At 37.8% G+C, this 13189-nt stretch overlaps 1 protein-coding gene across 1 annotated transcript in view; it reads right to left on the minus strand.

The window, feature by feature from the left end:
• The window catches only part of si:dkey-96f10.1 (6-phosphofructo-2-kinase/fructose-2,6-bisphosphatase), a 31944-nt gene that overhangs the window by 4556 nt on the left and 14199 nt on the right, over positions 1-13189 (minus strand). Inside the window, exons 5-13 of the mRNA XM_062052695.1 lie at positions 12106-12180; positions 11977-12033; positions 11779-11900; positions 5509-5716; positions 5299-5445; positions 5099-5203; positions 300-429; positions 162-224; positions 19-83 (exon numbers count right to left, since the gene is read on the minus strand). Coding sequence (XP_061908679.1) covers positions 19-83; positions 162-224; positions 300-429; positions 5099-5203; positions 5299-5445; positions 5509-5716; positions 11779-11900; positions 11977-12033; positions 12106-12180 — 972 coding nt within the window. The remainder of the gene's footprint in view (positions 1-18; positions 84-161; positions 225-299; positions 430-5098; positions 5204-5298; positions 5446-5508; positions 5717-11778; positions 11901-11976; positions 12034-12105; positions 12181-13189) is intronic.

The following is a 13189-nucleotide window of genomic DNA, read 5'->3' on the forward strand; positions in this document are numbered from 1 at the left end:
ACAAATGTGGTCACTCACCACCGGCTTGTCTCGATGCGTGTTCACAGCCTCGATGTTCAGGAAGACCGACTCCACTTTGCACCCTGTGCCATGATGGCACCGTTTTAGGAAGGTTTGACATGGACATACTGTAGATATGTAGGTCATAATAAATGACTCACCGTAAGCCACTGGTGTGAGTTTCAGGACGGTGTGAAGAGGACACTTGAGGTAGGGCAGCTCGTCTGACACAACACAACGCGCGCATAAGTCCACAAACACAACACAAGTTGTGGCGATCACAGTTAACTTGCTCTCACTTGCACTTTTGTCCAGGAAGTACGCCAGCAGGCATCTCATCACCGCCTGGTGACAGACGACCAAGACGTTCTCCTGCCTCTCCAGCTCCATGATGACCGGCTCCAAGCGCTGGACCAGGTCCTCGTAAGACTGGTTAGCACGCGCGCACACAATCACAGTACATTCACCATTAGGTGTGCCATAAATATGGTACATCAGTCACTTCAAGTAACTGTTAGAGATGCATTAAAATGATGTAAATATGATGCATTAGAGCAGGGGTGTCAAACTCGTTTTCATTGAGGGCCACATCGCAGTTATGGTTGCCTTCAGAGGGCCGCTTTTAACAATGAGTAATAAATGAATATACCGTATTTTCCGCACTATAAGGCGCACCTAAAAACCTCCAATTTTGTCAAAAGCTGACAGTGCGCCTTATAATCCTGTGCGCCTTATATATGGACCAATATTGAGCCTCCAACAGGTAAAAGTTTCAATCAATCAATCAATCGCAACTACGGTAAGCAGCCTCCGACTTCATTTTCCCCCGTCTTCATTTCCCCCCGTAAAAGAAGAAGAAGAGCGCGGTGCATGCTGGGATATATGACTGCTTGAGGCGTGCTGTTTCATTTCCATTTGTTTGTTTATGTAAAGACCCCAAAATGGCTCCTATTAAGAGACACGCTTACGACGCAGAGTTTAAACTTAAGACGATCAGTCACGCAGTAGAACACGGGAATAGAGCAGCAGCGACACTGACTCGATTAATGACGACTTCGGCGAGACGGAGCATGTTGGATGCCGTATTCGCCCAACTGTTTAATTCGGACACTGAAGAAGAAGAATTTGAGGGATTCGTGGATGAGGAATAACTTCATAAAGTGAGCTTTACATGTTTATTTTGTGTGTTGTGTTGTGTGATAGTAACGTTTGAGCAATGTTGAGTTATTGATATATGGTTATTGCTCTGCACTATTTCGAGTGTTACTATATTGCGATTGCACTAACGTTTGATTTACCGTAACAGTATCATTGTTTTTTACATGTTTTTTGAATCAGGGAAAAGTTCCCCTCCACTATGTGATATAAATGTTGCACATGTTATACCTTGCTGTTGTTAAAAGATAAACAAAACACCACGTCACTGACTTTACCTCGGGGAAAATAATAAAACAGCTGTTTATACATTTTGGGAGTGAACAGAGTTATCAGAACGCTGGTTTGTAATCTATTAATAAAGTTTGACTGACCTATCTGACTGTTTTGTTGACATTCCCTTTAGCGCAGCTCCATTTAATGGATGCATAACGTATTCCCAGCCTCTACGGTAGCGTCTATTCTATGCGCCTTATAATGCGGTGCGCCTTATATATGAACAACGTTTTAAAATATGCCATTCATTGAAGGTGCGCCTTATAATCCGGTGCGCCTTATAGTTCGAAAACTACGGTACATGTATTAGGGTTGTACGGTACTATACCGCCTCTAAAAAGTACCAGAACCCCGCCCCCGTCATCGTCACTTGTGACATTGCTGGTTTACGAGCACGGGAGCATGTTCGGCAGCGCACACATACTGAGTACTTACAAGCGGACACGGTTTGTAGACAGAAAAGGGAGAATGGACGCATTTTGGCTTAAAAACTAACGATAAAGGTGAAGTTATAACACTGAAACACCCTCAGTAAGAGGTGCTTTTCTTAAAAGTATCATCCATGCAGGACGAGGAATAGCTAAACATGCTTCACTACACAACGTAGCTCACCGGCGTCAAAATGTAAACAAACGCCATGGGTGGATCTACACCTGACATCCGCTGTAATGATACCAAGTACAGGAGTATATCTAGTCGATACTACTATGATTACATCAATATATTTTGGCATCACAACATCTTTTTTGAATTGTTTTATTCATATTATGTTTATAAACTCAGTGAATACGTCCCTGGACACATGAGGACTTTGAATATGACTAATGTATGATGCTTGGTATCGGATCGATACCCAAATTTGTGGTATCATCCAAAACTCATGTTCAGTATCCAAACAACAGAAGAATAAGTGTTCATTACAATTTAACATAAGTGTAGCTAGATCATGTTAAAACAGAAAATAAGCAGATATTAACAGTAAATGAACAAGTAGATTAATAATTAATTTTCTACCACTTATCTTTAATAATGTTGACAAAATAATAGAATGATAAATTACACAAGAAGTTACTGCATACGTCAGCAGACTAATTAGGAGTCTTTGTTTACTTACTACAAAAAGACAAGTTGTCTTGTATGTTCACTATTTTATTTAAGGACAAACTTGCAATAATAAACATATGTTTAATGTACCCTAAGATTTCTTTGTTAAATAAAAGCCAATAATGAAATTTTTTGTGGTCACCTTTATTTAGAAAATTTTAAAAATACATTTTGGTATCGGGACAACACTAACATGTATATATATAATACATTAACAATATATTTTTTTTACATAAGCTGCAAACAATTTTTTACATTTTACTTTAAAAACTGGCAGCTCAGTCGGCAGAGTTTTTTTTACTGTTTATAAAAAAATTTAATAAATGGAATGGAATGGAAAAACAATACCACTGTTTTTAGCGGTAAAATTTAGGGAACAGAGTTGCCAGTTTTTTTTTTTAAACGTAAAAATCTTGTTCTAAAGTTTTTTTTAATTTGTTTTTAATGTTTTAGTGTCTTACTGTATATGGAAAAAAGTTAAAGTGATTTTACGGTAAAAAAAAACTCAGTCGGTGGAATTTAACCGTAAAATCTATTGTCAATTTTACAGTCTACAATTTGATTGGTCATTTGCTTTGAAATCATAAGTCAAGCAGGTATTTAAGTACAATATTTATCTGTATTTTAACAAAAAATATTTTTGGAATACATGATAATATAATATTTTGATAATATTGAATTTTAAAAGATTTTTAATGTCAAAAGAGAAATAAAAAATACATTTAGTAAGAAAAAATTTACTATTTTATTAACGCATATTATTTCCAGGCTTTCGCGGACCACATAAAATAATGTGGAGGGCCAGATTTGGCCCCCGGTCCTTGAGTTTGACACCTGAGCATTAGAGGTACAGTATGTTGAATAATGTATACATTGTACATTAGTATATTCCATCCATCCTTAACTATCTAAATTTGCTAGATTAAAAGTGATGCAAATATGGAACATTAGTAAATTACATAAATAAGGTACAAACATACTGTTAGAGGTACATTAGATATGTTACTTTAATGGTTAACTGAATGATGTAAATATAGTGCATTGTAAATTACATTATGTAATGTAAATATAAGCGATAAGGTACATTAGTAAATTTAAAATGTAAATATGGTACATTAGTACACTAAATATTATGTAAATATGGTATATTAGTTACATTAAAAATGTGTGTAAATATTGTATATTACAAATACACTAAAATTATGTAAATAAGCTACATTAGATAAAGGTGGAACTTATGTAAATAACAATGTAAATATGCATTAATAGTGACATTAAACATCTCTAAATATGGTATATACCAGGTACATTAAAATATAGATAAGGTACATTAGTCAATTAAATATGTAAATTTGGTATGTTAGTAGATTAAAATGTGGTGTAAATATGGTATATTAGAGCGACATAAAACTGTCTAAAAGGGTACATTAGTAAATTAAAGTGGTGTAAATACTATACATTTGAGGTACATCGAAGCGTGTAAATATGGTATATTGTAAACTACATATAATGTAGATATAGTGTTTGGAGGTACAATAAAAATGATATAATGTACATTAGATTAAATATGAGGTAAATATGGAACATAGGTAAATAATTTCATCATATAAATATGATGTAAATATGTGTATTAGTGGTACATTATGTAAATATGGTGTTTAATGTAACGTGAATATGGTACATTGGAGGTAGGTAAGTATGATATATTAGTGGTACATTCAAAATTAAGTTAATAGGGTACACTAGTGAATTAAATCTAATGTTAACATGGTATATTAGTGATGCATTAAAAATGGGTTGATAAAGGTACATAAGATCATGTAAATACTGTACATTAGTGAATTAAATATAATGCAAACATGGTGTATTTGTGATACATTAAATACAAAGTAAATATGGGGCAATGAAGGTACATAAAATGTGTAAATACTGTACATTAGTGAATTAAATATGTAAACATGGTGTATTAGTGGCACATTAAATACAAGTAAATATGGGGTAAGAACAGTACATCAAATGATGTAAATACTGTACATTAGTAAATATATTGTTAACATGGTCTATTAGTGATACATTAAATATGAAGTAAATATGAGTAATAAGATACATAAAAATATGTAAATACTCTACTTTAGTAAATTAAATATAAACATGGTGTATTAGTGGTACAATAAATATGAACTAATTATGGTATAGTAAAGGTACATAAAATGATGTCAATACTGTACATTAGTAAATTAGATCTAATGTAAACATTGTATATTAGTAGTACATAAAATATGAGTAAATTATGGTATAATAAAGGTACATAAAATGTCAGTACTGTACATTAGTAAATATATTAACATGGTCTATTAGTGATACATTAAATATGAAGTAAATATGAGTAATACGATGCATACAATTATGTAAATACTATACATTATTAAATTAAATATAATACAAACACGGTGTATTAGTGGTACAATAAATATGAAATAATTATGGTATAATAAAGGTACATAAAATTATGTAAAGAAAATAACAGAACTGAGGTGAAAAGTTGTCGATGTACGGCGCTCACCTCTCCTTTAGGGTAGCGGTAGCGGTACTTGTCCTGGTCTCTCAGTGCAAACTCTTCGGGATAATTCTCCTGGATCTCCTCATAGGTCATGTCCTCGCAGACCCCCTGAAAGCCAACATGGACCAGGACACCAACATGAACGTGCATGAAGCCACCAAGGGGAGGAACAGAGTAAAAATGTCTGCCTGGTTTCTACTCACAGCATCGATCTCATTGAGAGCTTTCCACTGCTCGTACTGAACCCCCAGAGCTTCCGCAGTCTGGATGGTCCTCTTCATGTGGCTGGTCCACACCTTCAGCTCGCTGATGCACTGCTTCTGCAGGTACGCTCCCAAAGCGCTGGCAAACTGACCAGAGATCAAGTCTTAACGAGACAGACCCCTTGACCAACGCAAAGTGAGGTTATTTACCTTGGCGCCGCGAGCCGATAGCCCCGAGTCTCCTCCGATGCGACCCACCAGGTTGAGCTCGCTCTCGCCATGGCGACACAGGTAGATGGAGCGCGGCGTGACGTGGATGTTCATGAGGTAGTAGACGATCCTGCTCTGGATGTGGTCCTGGACCCGGTTCACCAAATACCTGCTGCCCACGTTGAAGATCTTGATGTAGGACAAGTTCCTGTCGGGACGACAAACACCGTGTGCGACTTCAGCTCTGTTATGCTAAAAAGCAGTTTCATCTATAAAACCCAAGAACAGTGAAGTTGGCACGTTGTGTAAATGGTAAATAAAACCAGAACACAATGATTTGCAAATCCTTTTCAACTTATATTCAATTGAATAGACTGCAAAGACAAGATATTTAATGTTCGAACTGGTAAACTTTATTTTTTGCAAATATTTAACTCTTTTGGAATTTGATGCCTGCAACATGTTTCAAAAAAGCTGGCACAAGTGGCAAAAACAACTGAGAAAGTTGAGGAATGCTCATCAAACACTTATTTGGAACATCCCACAGGTGAACAGGCTAATTGGGATCAGGTGGGTGCCATGATTGGGTATAAAAGCAGCTTCCATGAAATGCTCAGTCGTTCACAAACAAAGATGGGGCGAGGGTCACCACTTTGTGAACAAATGTGTGAGCAAATTGTCCAACAGTTTGAGAACAACATTTCTCAACCAGCTATTGCAAGGAATTAAGGGATTTCACCATCTACGGTCCGTAATATCATCAAAAGGTTCAGATAATCTGGAGAAATCACTGCACGTAAGCAGCCATCCCTGTGACTTTCGATCCCTCGGGTGGTACTGCATCAAAAAGCAATATCAGTGTGTAAAGGATATCACCACATTGGCTCAGGAACGCTTTAGAAAACCACTGTCAGTAACTACAGTTGGTCGCTACATATGTAAGTGCAAGTTAAAACTCTACTATGCAAAGCCAAAGCCATTTATCAACAACACCCAGAAACGCCGCCAGCTTCGCTGGGCCCAAGCTCATCTAAGATGGACTGATGCAAAGTGGAAAAGTGTTCTGTGGTCTGACGAGTCCACATTTCAAACTGTGGACGTGGTGTGCTCCGGAACAAAGAGGAAAAGAACCATCTGGATTGTTCTAGGCGCAAAGTTGAAAAGCCCGCATCTGTGGTGGTATGGGGGTGTATTAGTGCCCAAAGCATGGGTAACTTAATCATTTGTGAAGGCACCATTAATGTTGAAAAGTACATACAGGTTTTGGAGCAACATATGTTGCCATCCAAGCAACGTCTTTTTTATCTTTGTAGAAATTTTTAAAAAATATTTTCCGTTTTTTCCGACCTACAATGTGTGTTAAAATCTTGATCCGTCTCTTTGCCATACCTACCAGCAACTCCGGTTTTCCCGTAATGAGTACGGTTTTTGATCATCCGGTGGTAAAAACTACTGTTTTCCATTAAAAATTATTAACTTAAAAAATCAAAGCAATTCCAAGGGAAGGGGACAACGTATACGGGAAACATCAATGATGATTGGTTGGTTTACGTATAAGAACATCCATGATCGGTTGGTTGTTTACTATGAGTCACGATTGGTTAAGACGAGGGCAAGACACATTTGGACAAATGTATGCGTCTGGATAAAACCATTCATTGTTTACCATGTAAGCCCAAATCAAAACTGGAAGAGGTGGAATATACATTTAAGAACACACATGTATGTAACAGACATGATGACTTTTGCTACAGGGTAGTCTAAATGCTACCTTTCATCTTCATTGGTCAACAAGACAGTAGCTGACATTTTGTTCATTATTTATACTCTTTACAGCTCAACATTGAATAGTTTAATGATTTTGAAACAAACAAGATATTTGTTATTTCATGCTATAAGTCACAAATGCCTATTCAGATACAGGAAGTTGGCTAATAGAATAAACATCGTTTATACTCTTTATGATTTTTGCATTAGGAGCAGTTAGAAGTGGAGAGGAAGTCGAAGAGACACAAATTGACCTGCGGCCCCCGGCTTATTTTCAGTCTTTTTCATTAAGTTGTAATCACATGCCTGAACATGAGTACATTAAAAAAATATATGGGTATATATTACGGTTGTACGGTATACCGGTACTAGTATTGTATCGCGGTACTAATGCATCAAAAACGGTGCTATACTTAAAGTACCGGTTCTCGGGCATGACGTCATGTCGTGACATTGCTGGTTTTAGGAGCAGAGGAGCATGTTCGGCAGCGCACACACACGGAGTACTTACAAGCAGACACAGTTAGGGATGATTGATAAGAAATTATCCAGTTCGAGCCAATTATCGAATCCTCTTATCGAACCGATTCCTTATCGATTCTCTTATCGAATCCAGATAGGTTGTTGTATATGGAAAACAACACAATATTTGGTTTAACAAAAGCTCACTTTTATTTTATAAGAATAAAATAAAATTAATAAATAAATATTGACTGTTACCCCCCTAAAAAAATGTAATAAATAAATATTGACTGTTGTTACCCAAAGTATATTAAGTGGGATTTTCAGTCCCTTGGGCACAAGACTGAAAATAATACAGCTCTCCAAAAAGTGCACTTCTGCTGCTATTGGAACATACTAACTACACACACAGGCAGACAGCTACCAAACAAACCAAGACGTCTAATAAAGTTCCAAAGCAGATTAATCCATTTAGGCTCTATATTGTTGTTGATCTTGCTTTGTCTTCTCCTATCTTTACTTTTGTCTTGCACTGGACTGTTATTTATTTAAAAAAAAAACTGAAATACACACCATGACAAATGTATAAGCTATGTGATTCAATTAACATACTCAAATTTAATACACAATATGTAAATATTAGCTTCACACAAATATACAGTACTATCATCAAACAAATACTTCTGAGTGTTGAAACTATTTCGGTGGTGGAAATACACGACTGGCAGCCATTTTAAGTCCTCAAATCGTCCATTGAAACAGTGCACAAAAATCGTTTTTCAATAAACATCTTAGTTTTAAATTTAACCACTTTCTACTTCTCAATTGTCTCATGAACTGAACTGACTCGCCAACCCGGAAGTGGCCAGACTAATGATGCGTAGTATTTTCATATCGCCACAAGGTGTCAGTAAGAGTCTACAATCAAATGGGCATAACATTGCCCATTTGGGATTCGTTCCCAGGGATTCGAATAAAGAACCAACTCTTTTTGCCGGGCCAGTAATTGGAGGGTTGCCTGTTACTGGGGTTCAATCCCCACCTTCTACCATCCTAGTCACGTCTGTTGTGTCCTTGGGCAAGACACTTCACCCTTGCTCCTGATGGCTGCTGGTTAGCGCCTTGCATGGCAGCTCCCGCCATCAGTGTGTGAATGTGTGTGTGAATGTGGAAATACTGTCAAAGCGCTTTGAGTACCTTGAAGGTAGAAAAGCGCTATACAAGTATAACCCATTTATCATTATTTATCATTTTTCTTTACTATAGTAGTCTCGATAACGGGTACCGGTTCTCAAGAAGGGATTCGAGTCCGAGGACTCTGTTCTTTTCTTATCGAACAACCGGGAAAACCGGGTTCGAGCATCATCCCTAGACACAGTGTGTAGACACAAAAGGGAGAATGGATGCATTTTGGTGTAAAAACTAAAGATAAAGGTGAAGTTATAACACTGAAACGCCCTCAGGAAGAGTTGCTTTAAGACATAGCTAGCTAGTTAGCAGCTAATATCCATCCGCAGTCAGCAGTGTTTTAGCTACAATCCTCGCCTCCATGGCGACAAAGTGAGTTTCTTACAAATATCATGCCTGCAGGATGAGGAATAGCTTAACATGCTTCACTACACACCGTAGGAGGATACAATAGCTCACCGGCATCACCGCTATCAAAAGATAGCACCCCTGAATGTAAACAAACACCATGGATGGGTCTACACCTGACATCCACTGTAATGATACCAAGTACAACAGCGTATCTACTCGATACTACTATGATTACATCGATATCTTTTTTCTCTTATTTAAAGAGAATCATATTATATTCATAAACTCAGGAAATCCGTCCCTGGACACATGAGGACTTCAATTATGACTAGAGATGTCCGATAATATCGGACTGCCGATATTATCTGCCAATAAATGCTTTAAAATGTAATATCGGAAATTATCGGTATCGGTTTCAAAAAGTAAAATTTATGACTTTTTAAAACGCTGCTGTACGGAGTGGTACACGGACGTAGGGAGAAGTACAGAGCGCCAATAAACCTTAAAGGCACTGCCTTTGCGTGCCGGCCCAAACACACAATATTTACGGCTTTTCACACACACAAGTGAATGCAAGGCATACTTGGTCAACAGCCATACAGGTCACACTGAGGGTGGCTGTGTAAACAACTTTAACACTGTTACAAATATGCGCCACACTGTGAACCCACACCAAACAAGAATGACAAACACATTTCGGGAGAACATCCGCACCGTAACACAACATAAACACAAACAGAACAAATACCCAGAACCCCTTGCAGCACTAACTCTTCCGGGACGCGACAATATACCCACCCCCCCGCTACCCTCCCAACCCCGCCCACCTCAACCTCCTCATGCTCTCTCAGGGAGAGCATGTCCCAAATTCCAAGCTGCTGTTTTGAGGCATGTTAAAAAAAAAATAATGCACTTTGTGACTTCAATAATAAAAATGGCAGTGCCATGTCGGCATTTTTTTCAATAACTTGAGTTGATTTATTTTGAAAAACCTTGTTACATTGTTTAATGCATGCAGCGGGGCATCACAACAAAATTAGGCATAACAATGTGTTAATTCCACGATTGTATATATCGGTATCGGTTGATATCGGAATCGGTAATTAAGAGTTGGACAATATCGGGATATCGGCAAAAAAAGCCATTATCGGACATCTCTAATTATGACCAAAGTATGATCCTGCAACTACTTGGTATCGGATCGATACCTAAATGTGTGGTATCCTCCAAAACTAATGTAAAGTATCAAACAGAATGATAAGTGATTATTACATTTTAACAGAAGTGTAGATAGAACATGTTGAAACAGAAAATAAGCAGATATTAACAGTAAATGAACAAGTAGAATAAGTATTTTTTATAGCCTGTACCTCTTAATGTTGACAAAATAATAGAATGATAAATGACACAATATGTTACTGCATACGTCAGCAGACTAATTAGGAGCCTTTGTTTACTTACTACTAAAAGACAAGTTGTGTAGTATGTTCACTATTTTATTTAAGGACAGAATTGCAATAAAAAAACAAATGTTTAATGTATCCAAATATTTTTTGTTAAAATAAAGCCAATGCAATTTTTTGTGGTCCCCTTTATTTAGAAAACTATCGAAATACATTTTGGTACTGGTACCAAAATATTGCTATCGAGACAACCCTAGTGTGTATATATATATATATATATATATATGTTTACATTTTACTCATATCTTTTTATTTTTAGTTATTACATTGATTGATTGATTGAAACTTGTATTATAAGCCTTCAGCCTTACTGCCCCACCCGATCCCTAAGATCAGCTGCTACTGACGGTCCCGGACACAAGGCTGAAGCTTAGAGGTGACAGAGCTTTCGCTGCTGCTGCTCCCAAGCTCTGGAACGACCTACCTCTGAGTGTTAGACAAGCCACCTCTCTTCCTGTTTTTAAATCTCTCTTAAAAACATACTTTTATTCCAATGGCGCCCCATAATACACATGCTGTGAACCTGTTTTTATGTTTTTATATTTTATTTATTTATTTTTTATCGTGTTCTGTTTGTGTTGTGTTGTGTTTGCTCGGTTCTTGTATTATTTTTAACCTGCCCATTGTACAGCACTTTGGCTACCCCTGTGGTAAATTTTAAATGTGCTTTATAAATAAAGTTGATTTGATTTGATTTGATTAGTAGATTGCACAGTTCGGTACATATTCCGTACAATTGACCACTAAATGGTAACACCCGAATACGTTTTTCAACTTGTTTAAGTCGGGGTCCACGTAAATCAATTCATGGTAACATCAGAGTATATCGTAATCTTTGCAGTTCCTACATAGCGTACCCCCCACTGGCTGTTTACGTGGCTGTGAACGACCCAAATGACAACGCAATCTGATAAGTAAACTGTGTATATTTCCCTCTTAATTGCTTTTGCAGCTTTTAATCAATGACACTGCTATTGTAAGCAAGTGAAATATTATTTTCTGACTAATATGATAAGAAACAAAATACTGCGGAGGCTACCTGTCCTTGTCGTCGTCCAGCGCCACGTAAGTCTGCTTGTAACAGTCGATCCTCTTCAGGAAGTCGGCCACGACCTCGTCTTTGTCGCAGTTGACATAGTCGGGACTGCTCAGCTTCACTTGCTTATGTAAAAAAAATGTTTTAAAAATGTTCAGTTCTAGTCCAGATTATGTGCACAGACACGCGAAGCCGACTCACTTTAATATTCTCAGCAATGATCTGAAGATCGTCACAGATGGACTCCACAAAGAAAACCTGAACGAGCCATGTCGTGTTACAAGGCAATTGTTAGGTTTGCGGAGCCGTGTTCGTGTGGACTAAACAAACCTTGTAGCCGTTCTCCTTTGCAAAGCTGAAGATGAGCTCCCTGCGCTCTGGTGTGGTGTTGGTGGCATCGAAAACCTGAAGTGAACATGAAAACGAAAAAGCAGACTCTGCACACGGTTTGGTTTTCTCACATACGATGCACAAAATGATTTCCGGAAGTCTGGTGAAGGTCAGTTCACGTCTAGGGATGGAGTTGCTAACTTGTCCGTCTGGTCTGCGTAGTCTATTCAGTACATTGAATCTGTGGTCCTGGTACGACCCCTGGCAAAAATGGTGACATCAGCAGACGTGGACGATGTTCATATGGTTTGGTTTTGTAGAAAAAAGGAGATAACAGACATGTAACAACAAACAAATTAATCTAGAATATAAATTGTGGTAGTCGGGAACAGTTTCATTTTTAGATCAAGCAGAGTAAAAAAAAAAATGGATTCACTCAAATCTGACAAAACATGATGGAACCACCCTATGAATTTCAATTTCCAAAGCTAACGCCTGCATCACAATCTGTTCATTAGTCTGTTCACACTTTGGAGAGCTGTTGCACCAGGTGGGTTGACATGAATCATGGCTCCAACAAGGGAACTGTCAATTGAAACAAAGGAGGGGATCATCAAACTCCTTCAAGAAGGTAAATCCTCACGCAGCGTCGCAAAATGTTGATTGTTCACAGTCAGCTGTGTCTAAAATCTGGACCGAGTACAAAATAGATGGGAAGGTTGGAAAAGGCCAGCATACTGGTAGACCAAGGAAAACATCAGAGAACTTCAAGCAATATGTCTTGAAAACAGAAAAATGCACAAATGAAGAACGAATGGGAGGAAACTGGAGTCACCGTCTGTGACTGAACTATAAGAAAGTGCCTAAAAGTAATAGGACTTTGTTGTATGATGGGTGATGAGCCAAAAAGACGCCAACGAGGAATCGTCAACAAGCTTTATTTCTTTCAGCAAGCCTCAGACTGGAGCTGCAGCATCCAGGAGATAGAGTATGGGCCTGATTACTCTTCTGATGTCCTCTCGGACCACAGTGACTAAATACCCCTTCCCGAAGACCCCCACTCTTTGTAACTCTAGCCGGCGAG

The sequence above is a fragment of the Entelurus aequoreus genome, linkage group LG07 (assembly GCF_033978785.1).
Source record: "Entelurus aequoreus isolate RoL-2023_Sb linkage group LG07, RoL_Eaeq_v1.1, whole genome shotgun sequence".
Taxonomy (NCBI): domain Eukaryota; kingdom Metazoa; phylum Chordata; class Actinopteri; order Syngnathiformes; family Syngnathidae; genus Entelurus; species Entelurus aequoreus.